The sequence below is a fragment of the Mauremys reevesii genome, linkage group 3, assembly GCF_016161935.1.
Source record: "Mauremys reevesii isolate NIE-2019 linkage group 3, ASM1616193v1, whole genome shotgun sequence".
NCBI lineage: Eukaryota > Metazoa > Chordata > Testudines > Geoemydidae > Mauremys > Mauremys reevesii.
The window spans coordinates 204,085,483-204,105,350 of record NC_052625.1 but is presented as its reverse complement, the minus strand read 5'-3'; the positions used below and the strand labels follow the sequence as shown (position 1 = coordinate 204,105,350).

The window sequence follows — 19,868 nt, the reverse complement described above, 5'->3', positions numbered from 1 at the left end:
CCCCGGCTGCAGGGGACGGGCCGCTCCTCGGCTCGCAGCGGCGGGATGAGCTGGGGCCCCAGCCTTTTGCCGCCCCCTAGATTTTGCCACCCTAGGCACCAGCTTGTTTTGCTGGTGCCTAGAGCCGCCCCTGCTTCAGCCTAGCAGAGAAATGGCTCCCACGAGCCAATGGCTGCAGAAGGCCAAATTCAGAGGCAAATACTGCAAGTTCGTCAGAGGGGGAGGATTTAACCACTGGAACAATTTACCCCAGTGCCTGGTGGACTCCCCACCACTGGCAGGTTTTAGAATCAGGACGGGCTGTTTGCCTAAAGGATCAGCTGCTGGAGGGATTATTGGGGGGCAGGTTTCTGGCCTGCGTTGGCCCCCAGTGGGGCCCGGCTCCTCGGCGCAGGGCCCCCCAGGCTCTGCCTGCCCCGGCGCACCCCAGGGCCCGTGTCTGGGTACCCCCCGCTGCTCTGGGGGGCCGGGCGCGGCAGCCGGATCGGGGCCCTGGGGGCGGGGAGCGCGGGCTGGGCGGGGTCTCTCAGCTGACTGCGGTCATGTGACCTCCCTTCCTCCTCCAGCCCGGGGCTCGCTCGCTCCTCCCTCCCTCCCGAGCGCTGCGGCCGGGCCCGGTGGGTGCAGAGCGAGCCCGGCCCCGAGCATGGCCTGGACCAAGTACCAGCTCTTCCTGGCCGGCCTGATGCTGCTCACCGGCTCCATCAACACCCTCTCGGCCAAGTGAGTCGCCTGGGGGGGAGCCGGGGGGGACTCCTGGGGGGCTGCATCCGGGGAGCACCCCGGGGGCGCTGCTGGGGGCTGCACCCGGGTCCCGGGGAGCACTGCGGGGGGGGCTGCTGGGGGGGGCGGGTCCCGGGGAGCACTGCGGGGGGGGTTGCTGGCGGGGCTGCACCAGCAATGTGGGGCTGCACCCGGGTCCCGGGGAGCAATGCGGGGGGGGCTGCTGGGGGGGGCTGGTCCCGGGGAGCAATGCGGGGGGGGTTGCTGGCGGGGGGGCTGCACCCGGGTCCCGGGGAGCAATGCGGGGTGCCAAGCGCTAGGGGGTGCTTCCTGTGGGCTGCCCGCCCCCTCGGATCTGTCTGGTGGCTGGAGGGGGGTTAGGAGATGGGCTCTGATCTGGGCTCCCCCCGGGGGGGGGCTCTATCTCCCTCCAGCCCTCAGTAAATGCGGGGGAGGCTGGATGTCGAAGGGACCCTATTTCTCCTGGGAACAGGGTTGGGGGAGCTGGAGGAATGTCCCTCCCTTCCCATAGGGGGGCGCTGCGGTGGGATGGGCCCTTTTCTCCATGTTGACGGGGGGTTGTGCCCCTGTAACTACCCCAGTGCGGTTAAAGTCCGGCTGCCGTGCGTGTGGACACGGCCCGTTCGGTGCCTCAGCTCTCCACCTGCTGCGCCGTGTCTGGCCGGTGCTTAGCCCGCTGGCATGTCTGTGGTGTGTTCGGCTCCACAGCCGGATGCCCCTCAGGGGCAAGGGTAGGGGGCGGCTCTGGCCCTGGCCCTGGAGAAACCTGCCTGCTCCGCAGGGGCACGTAGCCACACCTTTGATGCGGAGATAATGGTTGGCCCAGAACAGCCCCCTGCCAGGCTCAGCAAAGAGAGTTAACCGGTTGCTGAGTTCGAATCCTGACTGGGTTGGGGTTCTCCTTGCACAAAAAGGCTCAACGTGAGGAGTAGCGCCTGCAAACAGAGCAGTCCCTCCCCTGAGGCTGGCTAATGCCCTGTTCTGCAAGGGAAGTGGTGCTATCCCTCGCTGGGCAGCGGTGCACCATTTGAGGAGGGGAGATTTCTTCTAGCCATTTCTCTGCCTGCCCCCAAAATGCCAGGCCACTGCCAATCAGGTATGTGCTGAGATCGCTGAACACGGGCTGCACACCTGCACCTGTTCAGCTCTACAGCTACGACTTACGCAGAAAAGCAGGAGACTGAAAGAGCCTCGTCTGTCCATGGGCTGGTCCCAGCTGTGGGGTTTGACTCTTCACCAAGCCGGAGTTCATTCCCGCCGTGGGGCCGGGTGTAAACTCGCTGTTAAGTTGATACTGGTCCCTAGGCTTTGCAAAGGGTGCAGTGCTCTAAAGCCAAGGACATGCAGTAGGTTAGAAATGGGGCTTCCTTTCCCTCTGCAGCCAGTGACGGAGCTGAGAATGGGGATTCAACCACTTCCCTTCCTGCAAAGCCCGCCTGTGGAGGGAGATAGGAAGCCAGCGCTGATCTCCCGGCTTCTTTTGCCCTCATGCGAGCAGGGGGACGGAGCGCTAGCTCTGAGCGTCGTCTGTCCGCTCGTCTGTGCCCCGTCTTTGTTGTATCCAAGCGCTTTGCCGCAATTAATGAAATACCAGATGGAGAAACTGAGTCACGGGGAAATTAAAGCAACTTGCCCAAGGGGGCCCAGGAAGCGACCCCCCCCATCTCCTGAGTCCCTGCCTTGGCAAAGGTCTCAACAGAAACCGCTGATTAGCCCTTCTTTTTTTTTTAATGCCTCTTGCAAAATGCAGAGCTGAGTCAGTGTGGTGGTCAGCTGGGCTGGGTTGTTGGTGTGTCTGGTCATGTGGCAGGTGAGGTCAGGCTCTGCCCTGACTTGTGCAGAAATTCTGCTGACTTAGCGTGAAAGACACGAGCAAAGTCAAGAAAGCGGCTTCTGCTCTGTGACGTACTGGGCGCCTTCCGCCCCACGCCCCCGCCCTACTTCAGGACTGTCTGGGTTGTGACCTCTGCTCCCTCTAGGTTTTCCTGCTGAGCTTTGAGGCTGAATTTTACATGTTCCCAACACATCCTTCCTGGTGCCCAAAGCACGAAGCAGGATCCTACCCACTTTCATGGTGCAAGATGCAACCCCTGCTCTCTGCTTTCCCACAAAACATCTTTGCCTCTCCTGATTTCCCCACCCCAGTTAGAAGTGACCTCAAATCCAAGGGCAACTTAATTTGCATGGTAGATCTTTAAATTCAGGCTGGTGGCACGTGTATCCTGCACAATGGAAATTCCAAAATATTTCCTCTTGGGAGCAGTGAAACCTGCTTTGGATCCCTTTCACTTTCACACAAAACTATAAGAAAAAGCCTCAAATATCATGACTATCCCTATAAAATTGGGACATCTGGTCACCCTAAACGGGTTTGACTTTTTCCTGTTTGGGAAACTTGGTTGAAATCCCCTTGTTTCTGTGCTGTACAGCAGATGCTGGTTAGTTGCAACTGCTCCGTTCCCAGCAAAGCGTTGTTAGCCGGAGGTTGCCAAGGAGTGAAAGGCCCCTGCCTGGGACAGCAGATTGGGGTGGCAGGGGGCCTGCCACCTGCACAGGAGGTAACGCAGGAGTCCTGTCACTGTGGAGTGGGAGGGGAGGCCAGGGGGGTGGGGGGCTGCAGCCTCGATACTGGGGCTTTCCACTGGGGATAGGGGTGCTGGGGAACGTGGGACTGCATGGTACCTCTCCTTGTTATCTCTGGGCTGTGCCCTGCCCTGGCACCTGGCTGCCTAGGCTTGGCATGTCCCAGAGCTTCCTTCCCTGGCTGCAGCCCTACAATCCTGCCTGCAGCTGGGGCTTTCAGTGGGGAATGGGGGCCCGTGGGCCTGCACGGCACCTCTCCCTGCTAAAAAATGGTGCTAATATCTGACTCCTGTTAAAGTCCGTGGGACGGGATCAGTTGCTACTAGCAGAAAGCTGTCTTCATCAGCATTGCCAGCGCCAGGCCCACTCATGCCAAAGCCCCAGGCCTCACTGAACGCTGACAAATGCAGAGCTGGAGGCCAGGTTGATTTATTTGTCTATTGGCTCAAAGCGACTGTGTTTGGTTTATAAACTTCCTGAAAACTAGTGGGATGTTAGCTGTGTTCATAGGCGCCAACTTCCTCTCTACGCAGGGGGTGCTCCCCCCCCTTCCCGCCACCTCCCCACAGAACAGCTGATTGCAGCAGGTGAGGTGGGGAGCTTGGCTGCTGGTGGGTGTTAAGCCCCTGCTTATTTGTGTGTGTGTGTGTGTATGTGTGTAACACTGACAGAACCTGGACGTCGGCGGGTGGGATCAAACTTGGGACCTTTGGAGCTAAATGCATGAACCTCTACTGCATGGGCTAAAAGCCCCATGGCTCTTAGCTCAGGCTGTAGCGCAGACTCATTAACCTCTCTCTAAGTGGTCTTGGTGCCGCTAGATGGGACACCACACCACACCCAGCAGGCGTGTGGGTTACAGGTGCTCGGAGCCGGTGCCTATGCCAGTGCTGTTTTCACGTCTCTGTCTCCCATTATAATGGCGCAGCAAATGTTTCCACAGCATGTACCCCTGTCACTAAGGCTGGGTCTACACTGGCAATTGAACAACCAAACTTTTGTCTTTCAGAGGTGTTAAACCCCCTCCCCCCCCGAAAGACACAAGTTTTGCCATGACAAATGCCAGTGTGAACAGCGCGTGGTCAGCAGGAGAGCCGACAAACACCGGCTCCGCTGCGCGAGCGGCTCAGACCCAGCCATGTCCGTGTCGCTAAAAGCTGTGTAGTGTGGACATCCCCTTAACCTCTCAAAGGAGAGAGAAACCTTGAGATGCAAATGAAGAACTTTAATGGAAATGTCACTTTCAAAGCAGTGGCCATTGTGTGTGGTGACCGGAGATAAGACGCTAGATGCATTTCTCACTCTCCTTCCTCAGAGCCCACCTGTGGGTAGCGACCCTGGCGGCTTTCTTTCTGGGAGAAGTGTGAATTCAGGGAAAGATCCTTGTCTCTGGGCTGTTCGGATTCTAAGGGACGGCTCGAGACGAGGGAGAACCCCAGAGTTATTCTGGGTAGCTCTGAGAGGCGTTTGGGGAATGGGCAGATTGCTACAGCTCCACTGCCATTTGGAAAGATAGACTCTGACTCGCCTGTGCATGTATTGTACCTGCTTTAACCCCTCAGTAACTCACCTTTTCTTTGCTAATAAGCCATTAGTTAGTTAACACTGGGAGCCAGTTCCCGGGTAGTCTGGTGTACGATCTGTGGTACCAAGTGCCTGGTCTCTTCGGACTGGGAGCAGCCTGCTGGGGTGTGGGTTTTGGTGTAAGCGACCATTGATCACAAAGGCCAGTTTGTCTGGGTGGCGAGATGGACTGGAGAGGCCGAGGGGCACGTCTGACTCCGTGTTGAGACCGGTCTGGTGACCCAGGAGTTCGGATTTCCCCACGCCAGTAACTAATGTAATTACAGACACCCCACCCGTTTGGGGGGTCTGCCCTGTTTTCCAACAGTCTGCCCGGAGCTGGGCACTCGGCCGCTCCAGACAGCACGTAACCGGCATCCACTGCAGGAGCCTGCACGTGTTTTCCACAGAAACGTTTTGAGCAGCTCTGCCCCTAGGAAGGGTGAAAACGTGTGTGGCGAATCTTGGGCTCTTAAAGATGGGGAGGGGTGTGGAGAAGATGGGGAGGCTGGAAGCGGTACTGAGTGTTTGCCCTGCCACTAGCTACTACCCTTGTTTTGTGGATAAAAGGGCCTTGGCGTCTCAGGCTGATAACTCAGCTCTTCTCAGCAGCTCAGCGATCTAAGAACAAAGCCCTGGAAACATCCCCTTTCCCCACATATCAAACCTCCCTTCCCCAGTTAGGCACTCCTGAACCTCCCTGCCTCTGTGTAATGACCTGGGTATTGACCGTGTGAAATCCTCAGCTAAGCTAGCCGGGTTTATCCTGGCTCTCTGATGTGCGGGTGTCTTGAGGGTGGAGTGGGGCTGTTAGGCGCACGTGGGAACTAATTAAACTGCTGGCAAGACAGATCCATCGCTAGACCCGTCACCCACCTCTCCTGGGCTCCATAGTCTAGGAACAGACTGGGAGTCCCGCAGAGGCAGGCCCTAAAGCACGTCAGATCACAGGATAGAAAGTTAGTTGTGAGACCTTGGGTCTGAATTGCAGCCACCTCTGGGGTGGAGGTGGTTGTGCAGCGTTGGAGGGACAAGGGAGACCATCGGCTTGAAGCAACCTCCTCCACGGAGCAGGTAGAGCCTCAAACGTAAGACCGGCTCGGCCCTGCGTCTTTCCAAGGCAGAGACGTCGCAGCAGCCAGGATTCTGATCTGTCGCATGGGGCGTGGCTGAAATCCAGAGCTGGTGCCTAGATCCCATAGCTGTTCCCTCTAGTTTGGCGTAACTGGATGCTGGGCTGGCAGCTCCCACTGAGCAGCACCTGCTGGCAAGGGAGGCTGCAGCCGAGTGTGGACGTGGCATAGAACGAACGTGCTCGGGGAAGGAAGCTAATCACGGGCCCTTGTCTCTCCCTGCCCGGCATCTGCGTAACATGGGTGTGACCGGGCGGGGGGAATCGGGCCCAGGATGAGCCTCCGCCCGTCTCGCATCCCGGGGCAAAGGCAGTGCCGTTTCCTAGGGGAAGAACGCTCTCCCCTTCCTGGCCCCTGCCTGCAGCTGATGCAAACCTCCGGGGCAGCCGATGGCACGGTTCTGAAAGCTGCCCTTGGGCAAGCAGTGCTGGGGCAGAGGAGTGGCCCCTCGAGCTCGCTAGCCTGTCTCTGCTGGATGCAGAAACCTGCCTCCAGATGGGTTAATGTTGGGGGGAAGGGGTGGGGAGGTGGCGGCACCCTCTTCACCTCCCAAAGGGCAACGCTGCCATTCCTGCTCCCTCATCTCCGTGTGCAGAGGATCGGCTGTCTGCAAAGGGGGTGCTGCTCCCTGATTCGCGGGATCCCCCGGCTCTCCCTAGACACCTCTCTTTCCACGACTGATCTAGTGAAGATTAATGCCGGGCTGACATCTGATTCCCTGGGGCCGAGGCTCCCTTACTCTGTCTGTTACATAGAGGTGTCCGGTTCGCCTCACTGTCACTCCCGGCCAGGGAGGGGCTGGAATCGGTGCCAGGAAGCCTAAGGCTTTGTGCTAATCACTGGGCTTGCAGGCAAGTCTGTGCAGCAACTGGCCAAGTGACAGCACTTGCGTCTGCAGGCCCCTTAGAAAGCAGCCTTTTCCTTCCTGGGAAGTATCTGCTGCTGGGGTGGTCTCCAAAGAGCACTTTACCTTGGCTGCATGTCAGGAGTTTTGTAAACTGTAACGCTGGCTGGGAACTCTTTGACAAATCCCTTTTTGTCCAAAAAAAATGCTAATTTGTCAAAGCAGAAAGGGGTCACAAGACAGGGCCAGCTTGGACGAATCTCCCAACCTGGGAAAAAAGTTGCAGAAAAGTTTGGGAATTGTTCCTTTCGACCGCAGCAAGTTTCCCATTCAAAGCGACTGTTTCAAAACGTCAGCTCGCTCGGCTGAAAAGAAAAAAGAGAGAGGATCAAAATGAAACACTTGGCTTGACCCCAACAAAAATCTTCTGACGACTCGTTCGGCCACAGACGTTGTCAAGATCTTTGTTGCGGTTCCAATTCGGGATGGTAAAAAAAATGTAAAACTCTTGAAAATATTCCTGGGATGGGAGAAGCGTTCCCTGCCGAGTGTGAACTGCGAGACACCTGCCCCCTAAGGCCATGGCTGCCAATCAGCAGCCCCTCTGCCAGCTTGCCCCAAGGGAGGGCAGGAGTGGGCAGCCCAGCTGCGGTCAGTCTCAAAAGCACCGACAGCAGCGTAGGAACTTGGGGCACTGTGTTGCCCACTGCTGGGAGGTGGCCCTGATATTGGGTGTCATGGCCGTGGGGGATTTGAACCCGTGACTCTGCTCAAACAGTGTGCTGTGGCTCACCTCCGCTGCTAGAGCTCGGACAGCGTCTCAAAGCAAGACTCTTCCCTTCGTTCCCCACCGGACTGAGCCCACTGCTGCTCCTAACCGCTTCCCCAAATCTGCAAGCCCGTGCAGCGTGCCCAAGGGCTCCCATCGAAGAGCTCTGAGCGTCACTGGCCCAGACTAGCTGGAACAGCTCCAGCCTAGTGATCCCGCCTGAACAAGCTGGACTTATTCTCCAGGAACAGAAATCTGGGCAGCCGAGGTGGCTGGAGTGAGACAAACGCAGTCTCGTTCTGTTCTGATTCATTGCCCGTTTAGTCCCGGTGACGTGCTAGGCTAGATAAAGCAGCAGTATGTGTCCAATAGGCCAGGCCCTGTGTATTCTGCAGCAGACTCCTCAGTTGCAAAATCTATCCTTTGCTCCAGAATTGCGAGTGGCTGGTATTTATGGCTGTCAAGTAAGCCTTCCAAATGCAAACAGATGCAGTGTCGTCTTGCTGGGGTGGCAGCCAGGCTGAAACACCCCCTAAGGGAGGGGTGGATTGCCCCCTTCAGCTTGACGTGTTAACTCTGAAACCTAATGATGACCGTGCCGCTTAAATTGCCAACTGCTTCACTGCTGATTGCTTAAGAGCCATCCAGCTGGTGGGTTTATCCTACACTCTCAAACTACTAAAAGCCCCAGCTGTTCCCTCCAGAAACCTCTACCCTTCCCCCTTGCAATCTAATCTTCAGCAATGTGAGGTTTATGTTGTCAGTGCACGAACACGTAACGCACGGAGAACTTGGGTGCAGCTTAAAACACGTAATGTCAAAACACCTAGTGCAAAGGACATGCACAGATTGGATTCATCCCTTTAAATTCAGTCCAAAAACCCCCTCCCTAAAGCTGCTAGAGGACTTGCAGTGTGCTGACACCAGGCTGCCGGGTGCTGGGCCTGGGGCCTTGATGGCAGGCCATGAGTTTGCATTTGCAGAGAGCTGGACTTGACCTGAAACGCCCGCCACCTCTCAGTTCTAGGGTTCAGGCTGCTCAGGGTCGAGGCCAGGTTGGGGGGGCAGGACGACGGCGCGTTCCCCGTCCCGGATATACCGTGATCTGGCTCGAAATGCTGTGAGACAATCCGTGACCTCAAGCGCTTGTCTAAAGGGCAGTGGGTTGGGGGTAACCCAAGCGCTTGTCCAAACCTTTACAAGTCTGAGAGAAGGGGGGGCGGGGGGAGGAATTCCTCCTGTCTTCCAGCCAGCCCTAGGGAACCATGAATAGACGTGGGCCAGTGCAGGGCGAAGACAGGATCGCTGCAGAGATCCGCCAGTGCTCTCCCTAGCTCCTGTCCGCCACAGATCTCCAGATCGATCATCTCCCCTCCCAGCATCCCGGGAGGCAAATATTCCCCATCCAGCCATGAAACGGCAAATAACGGCTCGGGCTGACGGAGCAAGCTGGAACCCAGGAGTCCTGGGCCCCAGGCCCTGCTCGAATAGCTGGGCCATGCTCCCAGTCAGGAGCGGGCCGAGGCGATGCAGCTGTGCAGACAGCTGCTCGTTTTTAAAACGCAGCACTCCATTGGCGCAGTTTGCACTGCATCTGCCCGGTGGGGAAGTGTCCTCGGCTGAGTCGTGTTCCTCGGTAAATGCCAGAGATTCCTCTGCTTCCGACTGCGGTACTTGGAGACTAGTTTTCCTCGCGGGCTGCGGAAGAAGCTCGCCCCGTTACAGCTGCGTGCCGGTTTCCCCCGCAGGCTAAAGGAACGGGGCCTGCCCATCTGCTCTGCAAAGTGGCCGTTCGGTAGCGCCGCTCTGGGGGATGCACGAGCCGGAGTAGAATCCAGCTCGCTCTGCCAGCGCTGCGCTGGGCTGATGGGAGTGAGTGTTGCGAGACCCGGAGCGGATCTGGTCGCTCAGAAAGGCCTGTCTCCCGATTGTAGCTGCATGCAGGAGCCTCCGGCCCCAGCCTTCCCGCTGTTCACCCTCAGAACGCTGGTGTTTTCCAGCCCGCCAGCCAAAGCAGGACTTAGCACAGAGGTCCCCAGTCGGCGGGGGGGGGGAGGCATCCCTATGGAGGAACATTCGGGAGGGCGCACTGGGGCCTGGGCCAGCCCCCCACATGGGGTCAGGGAGGGAGCACCCCTAGCTCCACTCCTGGACCCAGTCCCTGCTGCCAGCCCCATGCCCGAGATCCCGGCTGCCGGCCTCAGTCCCTCTAGCTATGACCCCAGCCCCCTTACCCCCGTCTGTGTCCCCCCGCTCCTGGCCCTGGCTTGGGGGGGGACCCTGGCTTAGCGGTAGCTGGGGTCACTAGCACGTCCCCGGTTTGTTGAAGAAAGGGGAAGCGCCGGGTTTCACTCTCTGCAGGTTTCCTGTTCTAACGGCAACCCCCGCTCTGTCTGGGTTCCAGGTGGGCTGACAACTTCACCGCGGGGGGCTGCGGCGGGAGCGCAGAGCACAGCTTCCAGCATCCCTTCCTCCAGGTACGGCCCTGGGTTTCGCCCGGGGTGTGGGGTCAGAGCGCGCGCACACCCCGCTCGTGGCGGATCTCTCCTCCCAGCCCCCGGGGGGGAGGGAGATGAACCCAGCAATACAGAGCCCCAGGCCAGCGTGTTGACCATGCGTCCTCCCTGGCCGGCCCTGATGGCAGTGCCTTTCGGGGAGCAGAGGGGGTTATTCTGGGGAAGAGGGGTGCCCTGTCCTCCCCCCGCCTCTCCACCCCTTCCCGGATCAGCAGGTTTGCGTAGCAGATCGTATACGATTTTACACTCTGGCCTGTCCTGCCATCCAGCGGCTCCGGGATCCACTGGCCCAGCTGGAGGGGAGGCTACAGTTTGGGACTGAGGGGCACGGCTGGAGCTGTGGGGCGGCAGAGCTTCCTGGGTCTGCCCCGCTCCAGGGAACGGTCACTGGGTGAGGAGCTGCGGTTGCCCCCTGAGATACCAGCGCCCAGCCTCTGCCGAGCCGCCTCCCCAGGCGCTGTCGTTACAGAGCGGCTGTGTCCGTGTTTCAGGCCGTGGGGATGTTCCTGGGCGAATTCTCCTGCCTGGCTGCCTTCTACATCCTGCTCTGCAGGGACCGGCAGAGAGCAGAGCCCAGCCTGGCCCCCGCGCAGCCCTTCAACCCGCTGCTCTTCCTGCCCCCGGCGCTGTGTGACATGACCGGGACCAGCATCATGTATGTGGGTAAGTGCTGGGGGCTCCGACGCAGCTCCGGCTTGGGGGGCGACAGGGGGCACCTGGTACACAAGGGGCAAGTGGAGTTGTCTTTAAAACTCTGTGAAACGTCACGACTTTCTGCAGATGGTCCTTCCTGGGGGGTTAACCCCCCACCGTTTGGTTTTTTAGAAAGGCAAAGAAAACGCCAGCTTTGAACATGGCTTAAAAGTGACACTTTTCATTTGGAAACTACCCCCTGTTACTGAACCAACCAAACCAAATTGGCAAGGGGGGAGGGGAGGAGAAAACCCCTGGTTTCCCCACCACCACCCCTCATTGCTCATCTGTATTACAAAGAGAACAAACCAACAGGCCACCAAGCAATGTATGTTCCCCTATCAGCTCTCCAGAGATTGCGCCTTCTCTTGGAGTGAGGCCTGCTGCCTGTAGGGGGCGCCCTCTCTTAGGTGGACAGAAACCGAAGTTATCTTAAGTACGTGTCTGACCCCGTTACTGTAGTGTCTGAGCACCTCACACTCTGGAATGCCGCTTTGCCTCACAGAGGGGTTGCAAGGAGAGCTAGTCGCTCTAGTGTACAGAGGGGAAACTGAGGCACAGAAGGGCAGCGACTTGCCCACAGTCACACAGGGAATCTGGCGGAGCGAGGATTTGAACCCTGGCCTCCAGATTCCCAGGGTAGCCTCTTAACTTTGTCACAGTCCTTCCTCTAAGCTAGCCATCCTCCGAATCATCTGCTTTGACCACTTCCTTCCTCCAACCAGTCAAAGGGAAGCCGGACGCCCTGTGTCCGCAAATGGCAAAGAAGCCCTGACGGTCCGATGTCCTTTATGTAAATAATCAGTTTTAATAACACCCCACCCCCTAGAAACTCAGGGCCCGATTCCCCACTGCCCGGCACCTTGGTCATCCTCATTTGCCCCCGGGCAGAGTGGGTGGGAAATCCCGTGAGGTGCGCTCGCTTTGCCCAGCTGTAAATAACACAAGGGGGGTGGGGGCACGCATCTCTTTCTGGCTACTCCTGGACCAAGTGGCGTGAGGAGATTTTTGGCCCGTGGCACTGACCCACAGCCGTGAGAGGAGGCTCTGAAAGGGGTTCTCGCTCAGCTGGTGCGGTCACGTTTTATTTCCTGATTTTAACCGTCCACCACAAAACGTGAGCTGTCCTGCCCACAAGCAGAGGGGGTGGGGCCCTTTCCACAAGGCCTCAGCACAGAGCTCACAGCTCCAATTAAAGTCACCCCCAAAAGCTCCCTGGCTGGGAACGACACCCCCCACCCCATGCGCGATGGATGAAGTGCAGTTACTTGTGAGCACATCAAAGGAGACGTCACTCAGACTGACGCTGATTAAACCCTATTTAACGACCGGTCGTTGTGTTCTCCGGCCGCATTGTCCCGCTGGCGGGAGCCGTTCGAGGGAGGGGGAGCGCGGGAAGCTTTGAATGCAGGCTGGGAAGGATGCCATGGCTGAAATATTCTGCCTGGGCACAGTCACTACCTCTATGCCTCCCAGATTTGAAACGCCTCATTGTGTTTGGGGGGACTAGAACCAGGACCCTCAGCTGTGATAAACCAGAGCTCTAGTGCCTGAGTAGGAGGAGACGCTCCGCAAGCTGTACTGGTATAAAGGCTTTTAGCCTCTGGGCTTCCAGCCACCAGAGGGCGACATAGTCACCCACCCACGAGCTACTCTGCAGGGGTACGAGTCCCTGGCTTACTGGGCTCCTAAAATGGCCGGGTCTGGAGACAGCTGGCGGGACAGGACTAGCAGGGGGGCTGGGGTGCGTCTGCGGGGGAGGGGAGGAACGGACTAGCTGGGGGTCAGGACTGAGGCGCGTCTGGCCCGGCAGCTCCACCCACAAGCACGTTCTCTCGCCGTAGCCCTGAACATGACCAGCGCCTCCAGCTTCCAGATGCTGCGCGGGGCGGTGATCATCTTCACCGGGCTGCTCTCGGTCGCCTTCCTGGGCCGCAAGCTGGTGCCGAGCCAGTGGCTGGGGATCCTGGTCACCATGGCCGGGCTGGTGGTGGTGGGGCTGGCGGACATGCTCGGCACCCGCGACCAGACGCACAAGCTGAGCGAGGTCATCACAGGTGCGTGGGGGGAGGCTGGGGGGAGGGGACGTCCTGGGAGGGCCACGAAGGAATCTGAGAAGGGGCCATCGCTGGGGATAGATTTTCCGAGTGGAACTGGCTGCGGGGACGCAGGTCCTGAATGCAATAGATTCCTGCCCCGGTTACGCCGCCCGGCGGGTGGGGAGTCTGGGACGGGGCTGCGTCTGGAGACCCCCACGTTCTCTCTTCCCCGCCCCCCTGCAGGTGACCTGCTCATCATCATGGCCCAGGTGATCGTCGCCATTCAGATGGTGCTGGAGGAGAAGTTCATCTACAAACACGACGTGCACCCGCTGCGGGCCGTCGGCACGGAGGGTAGGTGGCAGCAGGGGGCTGGGGCCGGGTGGGGGGAACCCCATACCGGGTGCAAGGACGGGGAGGGGGAAGTGTCTCTGATGCCCTGTGGGCAGATCTGGGCTACTGACTCCGAGCAAGGAGCCTGTGGCGGAGTCACTCATGCTGGGAGATGCGGCGGGCGGCCTCCTGCATCCCAGCCTCCTGCATCCCAGCCTCCGAGGCTGGCGCTAGGCTGCGGGGGCTGAAGCTTTTATGGGGGGCACCGGAAGTGTCCCTGTCTGCTGAAGACATGGGGTCCGGGGTCTGCGCCCAGGCAGCAAGGGCAAACTGGCAGCAGGCGGGAGGGGAGCCAGGGTCTCTTTGCTGGGCACGCACCCCTCCAGCCCACGTGAATGGGGCTGGGAAGAGCTGTCTTTAGCCAGGCTGCTTTCCGTGTGTGTGAGACAGCGGCGGGGCGGATACTGCGGCAAGGGGCCGGAATATAGCGACTCGAGGGGCGGCCTCCTTAAAACCCCGTGGTTCATTGCCCACCCCTGCGGCTCACTTGTGCCTGGCGGGAGGGGCGACTAGATCCTCCTGACCCAGGACAGCCTGTGAAACACTGCAGCTTTCTCCCGAAATCCGGCCCCCAGCAAAACCCAGATCCAGCGTTCAGGGGTCTGGGGCAGGAAATGCCACGTGTTGGGAAGGGGTCGGACGGACCATCTTCCGGGGAATGAGCCCCAGCCAGCAGCGCCTGGCTTTTCTGCACCGCCACCCCCTGCCTTGCTCCCTCCCAGGTTTCTTTGGCTTTGTCATCCTGTCCCTGCTGTTGATCCCCATGTACTACATCCCGGCGGGCAGCTTCAGCAGCAGCCCGCGGCAGGTGCTGGAGGACACGCTGGATGCCTTCTGCCAGATCGGGCGCCAGCCGCTCATCGCCCTGGCCCTGGCCGGCAACATCAGCAGCATCGCCTTCTTCAACTTCGCCGGCATCAGCGTCACCAAGGAGATCAGCGCCACCACCCGCATGGTGCTGGACAGCCTGCGCACCGTGGTCATCTGGGCCGTCAGCCTGGCCGTGGGCTGGGAGACCTTCCACGGCCTGGAGATCCTGGGCTTCCTCATCCTCCTGACCGGCGCCGCCCTCTACAACGGCCTGCACCAGCCCCTGCTCGCCAGGCTGCCCTGGCGCCGGCCCCCAGCGGGTGCCCTGGGCTCGGAGGCCGAGAGGCAGAATCTGCTGGGAGGGGGGAGGGCACCCATCAATGCAGACGACTGAGGAGCCGGACCCCACGGGGCATGGACGCCAGATCCCAGCACCCCCTTGTCCCCTGGCACGGGCTGGGACACCGGAGCCTGCCTCGCTGTACTCTGTCGGCTCTCCAGGCCTCAGGCGTTCTGGGCACGGCTCCTCTGGGGCTCAGTCCAGCTCCTCCGGGATGGGAGGTGGGATTCGGAGAGTGAAGGTCACTAGAGGTGCTCCCCTCCTGATTAAAATGCCTCTGCCCATCCCCAGAGGAGGCCCTGCCATGCCGCCAGCGCACACGGGTTATCCACCCCTTTCTCCCAGGGGGTTGCAGTGACATCCTGTTCTGTGGGTCCCCCCCGCCGCCTGGCTGGCTGCACGACCCAGGGCTGTGCCAGGATGGGTTTCTGGACCAGCACCGGCGAATGCACATCAGACCGATGCTGGGAGCTGCTGCCTCTGAAGGAGACACCTGGGCTCAGGGCCGTGCATGCACTTCTTGGTGACCTTCATGGGGGGGCATCTTTACCTTCTCCCCTGCCCCCCAAGGAGGAGGACTTGCTCTACCCACCTAGTTCCTGCGCCACCTGCAGCGTCTAACGGTGTAACTGGAGGAAACCGTTTTCCAGGCTGGTGGGACAGGCCCACGACCCCTCTTCTGTCCCGCGTGCAGATGGAGCCTGGACGAGCACTGGTTACGGCCGTAAACCCTGGAAGCTCTTTGCCTTGGCTGTCTCCTTGCGCAGAGCTGAAGCCGTCTGCAGGGTGGGGCCCTGTTTGCTGCACCTGGGGTGGCATTGGGGGATTTTAATGCTGCCCGTTGCCTCCACCGGCCCCTGGGTGCTGGGCTGCCGGGGGCCAGTGGAGCATATGTGGGGGGCAGGGTCGCGCTATGCCACATGCAGTAAAGTGTGAAATTCCACACCTGCGTGCAAGGCGTGACCTTGTGCAAACCACGTGTGCAAGGTCACGCTGGGCGCAGGGGGCCATTTTGTTCTACAAAATGGCGTCGTCCCTGTGGGGGCTGGGTGGAATCGGCCGTAGGACTGGGGCATGTAGTGTGTGCGTAGGTGGCTGGTTCGCTCCCGCTGTTGATGGGACGCTCTGTGGGCTGTCACGCCCGGCAGGGAGCAATGGAAGCTGCTGGACCTGCATTAGCCAGGGCGGTCGCTGCCTTACCCGCCCTGCAGCGAGGGAGATATGGGCCTGGCCTGGCTGTGGGGGGGGCACGTGCTGTCACTCTTGCCTTGGAGCACTGAGCAGCATCTCTTGTAACCAGTAAAGCACAGTCCCCTGGGAGCCGCGTCTGCAGCAGCTGCCTGGGGTCGGGGGAGAACCCTGGGCCTTGTCTCCTTCTTACCTGAATCGCTCACCCTCCTGCTGGGGCTTCCTGGGCCTGCTGCAGCCAGGGGGGTTCTCTCTTCCCAGCCGTGCCTGGGCCTGCCTCCTCCTCCCAGGCAGAGCTGGGCCTTTACAGGGCTCCCCGGTCCCTCCGTGTGCTTGGAGTGGCCCAGGGCCTCGCCGTGCCCGTCCCCATTGCTTTCCCTGCCCCTTCCAGCGCAGGAGGGAGGTGGTCCCGTTTCACAGCCACCGTGCCTGTATCCCCCCCTTCGGCAAGGACACCCGCTCTCAGCCCCCAGCTGCTGCCGCTCTGGGATGGAGACCCCTCTCCCTCCCTTCTGGCCAGGGTTCCCTGGGTTGTGCCCTGCACAGCCAGGCTGCCCGGCCAGGCCTGCCTGCTTTCCCCTCTGAGCCAGTTCCCCGTGACTGGCATAGGTCTGGCACCCCTCCAGCACTTCCTCTGCCGGCCTCTTCTACGGTTCAGGTAAAGGCATCGCAGAGAAACCGTTATAAGCCCCTGCATGCACAGCTCACCCCACCCCTCCCATGGGCTCTGGGTCCTTCACCCCCCCCACCCCAGGGGTTTCCATGGCGGGGTCCAGCTCGTCACAGCTTCAGCTTACAGCAAGCCCCCCATCTTATGGGGCCTGGTCCTCCCACCCCTTCCCTGAGGATGGGGCCCGCTGTGGACCGGAGGTCCTGTCTGTGCTGACTCAGGAGGAAGGCCCCGCGTGCCTTTAAAACCAGGCTGTTTATCCAGAAATCCTTTCTTTGGCCCCTGGAGAGTGGAGTTTGAACTTGTGTTTCTCCCCGGGGGCTGGCTTCAAAGGGCGGATAACCGGAGGAGCTAGGGAGCATCCCCCCTCCAGCTGCACAATTGCATGTTGAACACAATGGACCCCGTGGCATTAACCCTCCTTCACTACCGTTTAACTCACTTCAGTAACGTGAATCTGACTTCCCCGAGGCTTGTCCAGGCTACTGCAGAAGGGGGTCAGGCTGGAGGGAGCTGAGCCTGGGTTCTTGCTCTGCTCTCTGCATTTCTCCTCCCCAGCTCGCTAATTCCCTCCTTCCCATGCACCCTCCAAACCTCCAATAAAATTGAGAACTTTTCTCCCTTACATAATGGAGTGAAAGAAGCCCCATTTCTCCCTCTATCCACTGGCATGTGCCCCCTCTGCCCACCCGCTTTCCTGTTCTGTTTGTAGGGCTCAGGCCAAGTATGCACCACCTGGCTTCTGCCAACAGGCCATGAGCTGGTCTTCCCTGTTGCAGTGTGGGATCCTCCATCCGCAGGCCCCAGTCAGCTCTGGTAGCAGATTTCCTTCCAGGTAGCCAGCTGTGTGCAGTCCCCTATGTACACCCTCCACCCCCTGCATGCCAGCAGCATGGCAGGTACTGGTACCAAGAGGACCATGCCCATGTTTGGGGCTCCTATGATGGATGTTACATCCCTCAAACCTTCCAGCTCTGTAGACATGTGCACTTCCAGCGCATCCCCGGGTTGAGAAGGGGGGTGAGAGACCTGGGACAAGAGGGTTAGAGAAGCTGCATGTAGGGCCTGCTGGGCTCCTCTGATGTGGAACTGCAGCCTGGAGAAACTAGCATCCTTGGAGCCGATGCTGAGGCAAAGCACCTTCTGGCTGGGTTGGCAGAGATGCCCCCCGTTAGCCTGCAGAGGTGCCCTGCCCTGCCCTGTGTACCTTGGCTGGACAGGGCACTGGTGCTGCGGCCCCATGCCACCACTTGGGGGCACTGCACACGGGGCCTGCAGCAGGTGCTCAGATGTCAGGGTGATGGGCGGCTGTTGAAGATCCTAGGATAGAGGAGGCTGCAGCAGAGGGTCCTGGAATGTCCCTTGCAATGCAATGCAGTGCTCTGCACAGCAGTGTCGGGGCCCTTTCCCTGTATCAGGGACCCCCCTACAATCTCCTGCAGGTGGTGCTCCCAATCAGACACCACTTTCCTCCCAGTAAGAAGCGTGAGGAGGGTAGAGAGGAGGTCATGACGGAGCTGAGGGCTTGGGCTTCCTTGCAGAGCTGTGGGGGATGCACTCGTGTGCAATGGCTCATGCCAGAGGTGGGGGGGAATTTGGCCCTGGGGAGAGGGCCAAATGAAGGCAGATGCACAAATTAAGTCCTGCTTAGGGGGCTGCCTTGGCCTTGCACTGGCCCTCAACCCAGGGCTGAATTCCTCCCCTTCCCCACGGAGGAACCCCCGTTGCTAGGTGAAGGGGGAACTTCTCCACTGACCCTGAAGAAGTTGCCCCTGCCATGCCACATAACCCCCTTCTCCTAGGAATGCCCTCTGCAGTGTCTGCAACGCAACAATTTACACACGCGCAGGCGGTGCAGTTTACTGGGATGGAGCTTGGAGCATCTATCAGGATTGTGGCCCTGTTACGCTAGGTGCTGTACAGATCCTTAGAGAGAGAGAGACCCTGGCCTGAAGTGCTCATGCACTAAGTATAAGGTAGGAGGCAGCAGGCAAATACAACGATCAGGTGAGCAAGGAAACCATAAGCTACTTGTGAGAGGAAGGATGGCTGAGGGGTTTGGAAAACAGGAGTTCAAGTCCACTCTGACATAGATTCCCTGCAGACACTTAGCCATTCTGTGCCTCAGTTTCCCCTTTGCAAAATAGGTATGATCGCACTCTGCCCTACCTCACATTTCAGTACAACAAAGATTGTGCACATGGGCTCTGGTTTAAAGATCATGAGATACTCATGCCATGGTGGTGGGAGCCTTATAAAATAGGTAGGTTTGGAAGGGTTAGTTTATATTGGCAAACATCAGTTTCACCAGACTCACAAACTGAGCAAACAACGTTTTCATCAATCATCAAAATTTACCCATAGTCAAAGTAAGAAAAATGCTGCTTGAAAACTCAATTTGAGTGAAAATCCAGTGCTGCAGAGTTCTGAATTAGGCTGGTTACAAGTGGCCATGTGAATGAACAATAAAACCAGATTTGCTTTGTTGATTTAAGGGTAGTTTTGATGTGTATTTTGACCTGTGACATTGACAATTTGGGTTTGAACAGTTTATACAGTTTTCACTCCTTGAATCTTGCTGTTAACTGACATTAAATAATTGCCAGCCTCTCCCCTCCCCCCAATGATTTCCCACAACTATGAACATTTAAATTGATAAACATCAAAAAATGCTTCAGAATAAAACACAGAGATTAGCCACTGAAAATAAAAATCTGCCACGCCTGAGAATGTTTGTGGCACAGATGTAGCTGTGTTGGTCCCAGGATATGAGAGAAAGTAGGTGAGAGAAAATCTTTTGTTGGGCCATATATTGGGAAGTACGAGCGTCTGGGCTTCCCAGAGCTCTTGTCCAGGTCTGGGGAAGGGAACCAGCGGATCTGAGCTAAATCCAAATTGGGACAGATTATTGGTTCACACGCTGTAGGACAGTGGTTCTCAACCAGGAGCCCATGGCCCCCTGGGGTGGGGGCGTACGAGCCGGTTTCACAGGTCCATGGGGACCCATGGCTGAAACCTGAGCCCCAGCACCCCCATGGGGCTGAAACCGAGAGCCTTGGTGTCCCTCAGAGGGCTGAAGCCACAAGCCCTAGAGTCCCCCATGGGGCAGAAGTCCCGAGCCCTGGTGCCCCTGTGGGTCTTGAGCCATGGAGCTGAAATGGGCCTCTCCACTTCATGGGTCTAACGCTGGGGAGCCCAGTGCCCTGCGAGGCAGACACCTGGAGTCCCTTTCCCCTCCGCCCCAGAAGCTGACGCCCTGAGCCTCCAGTCCTGCAGGGCTAAAGCCCTAAGCCCCCCACAGCTGAGGCCAGGTGTTTTTATAGCATGTTGGGAGGGTCGGAGACAGGAAACGGATGAGAACTGCTGTAGGAGAACACAAAATTAAGTGGACAATTGAGGGTTGGACTGTTAAGATCTGAGTACCGTCCCAGAACTGACCATAATGGCCATATAGGGTCAGTCCAATGGTCCATCTAGCCCAGTCTCCTGTCTTCTGACAGTGGCCGGGGCCAGAAGATGCTTCAGAGAGAGTGCACAAAACAGGGCAATTTCAAATGATCCATCCCCTATCGACCAGTCTGAG

The 19,868-nt window shown here is 58.8% G+C and overlaps 1 protein-coding gene across 2 annotated transcripts; it reads left to right on the top strand.

Annotated features, from left to right (window-relative positions):
- The first annotated feature begins 568 nt into the window (after nucleotides 1-568).
- On the top strand, nucleotides 569-18,774 carry SLC35F6 (solute carrier family 35 member F6). 2 transcript variants are annotated; one of them, XM_039530756.1, is made up of 6 exons: nucleotides 569-723; nucleotides 10,041-10,113; nucleotides 10,644-10,815; nucleotides 12,690-12,902; nucleotides 13,128-13,238; nucleotides 14,000-18,774. In XM_039530756.1, exons 1-6 carry the CDS (start codon nucleotides 647-649, stop codon nucleotides 14,479-14,481), a joined length of 1,128 nt encoding a protein of 375 aa, XP_039386690.1. In that variant the 5' UTR covers nucleotides 569-646; the 3' UTR covers nucleotides 14,482-18,774. The 2 variants fall into 2 exon arrangements, with proteins under 2 accessions (XP_039386690.1, XP_039386691.1); XM_039530757.1 differs by lacking the exon at nucleotides 569-723 and adding an exon at nucleotides 2,497-3,302.
- The last annotated feature ends 1,094 nt before the right edge of the window (nucleotides 18,775-19,868 follow it).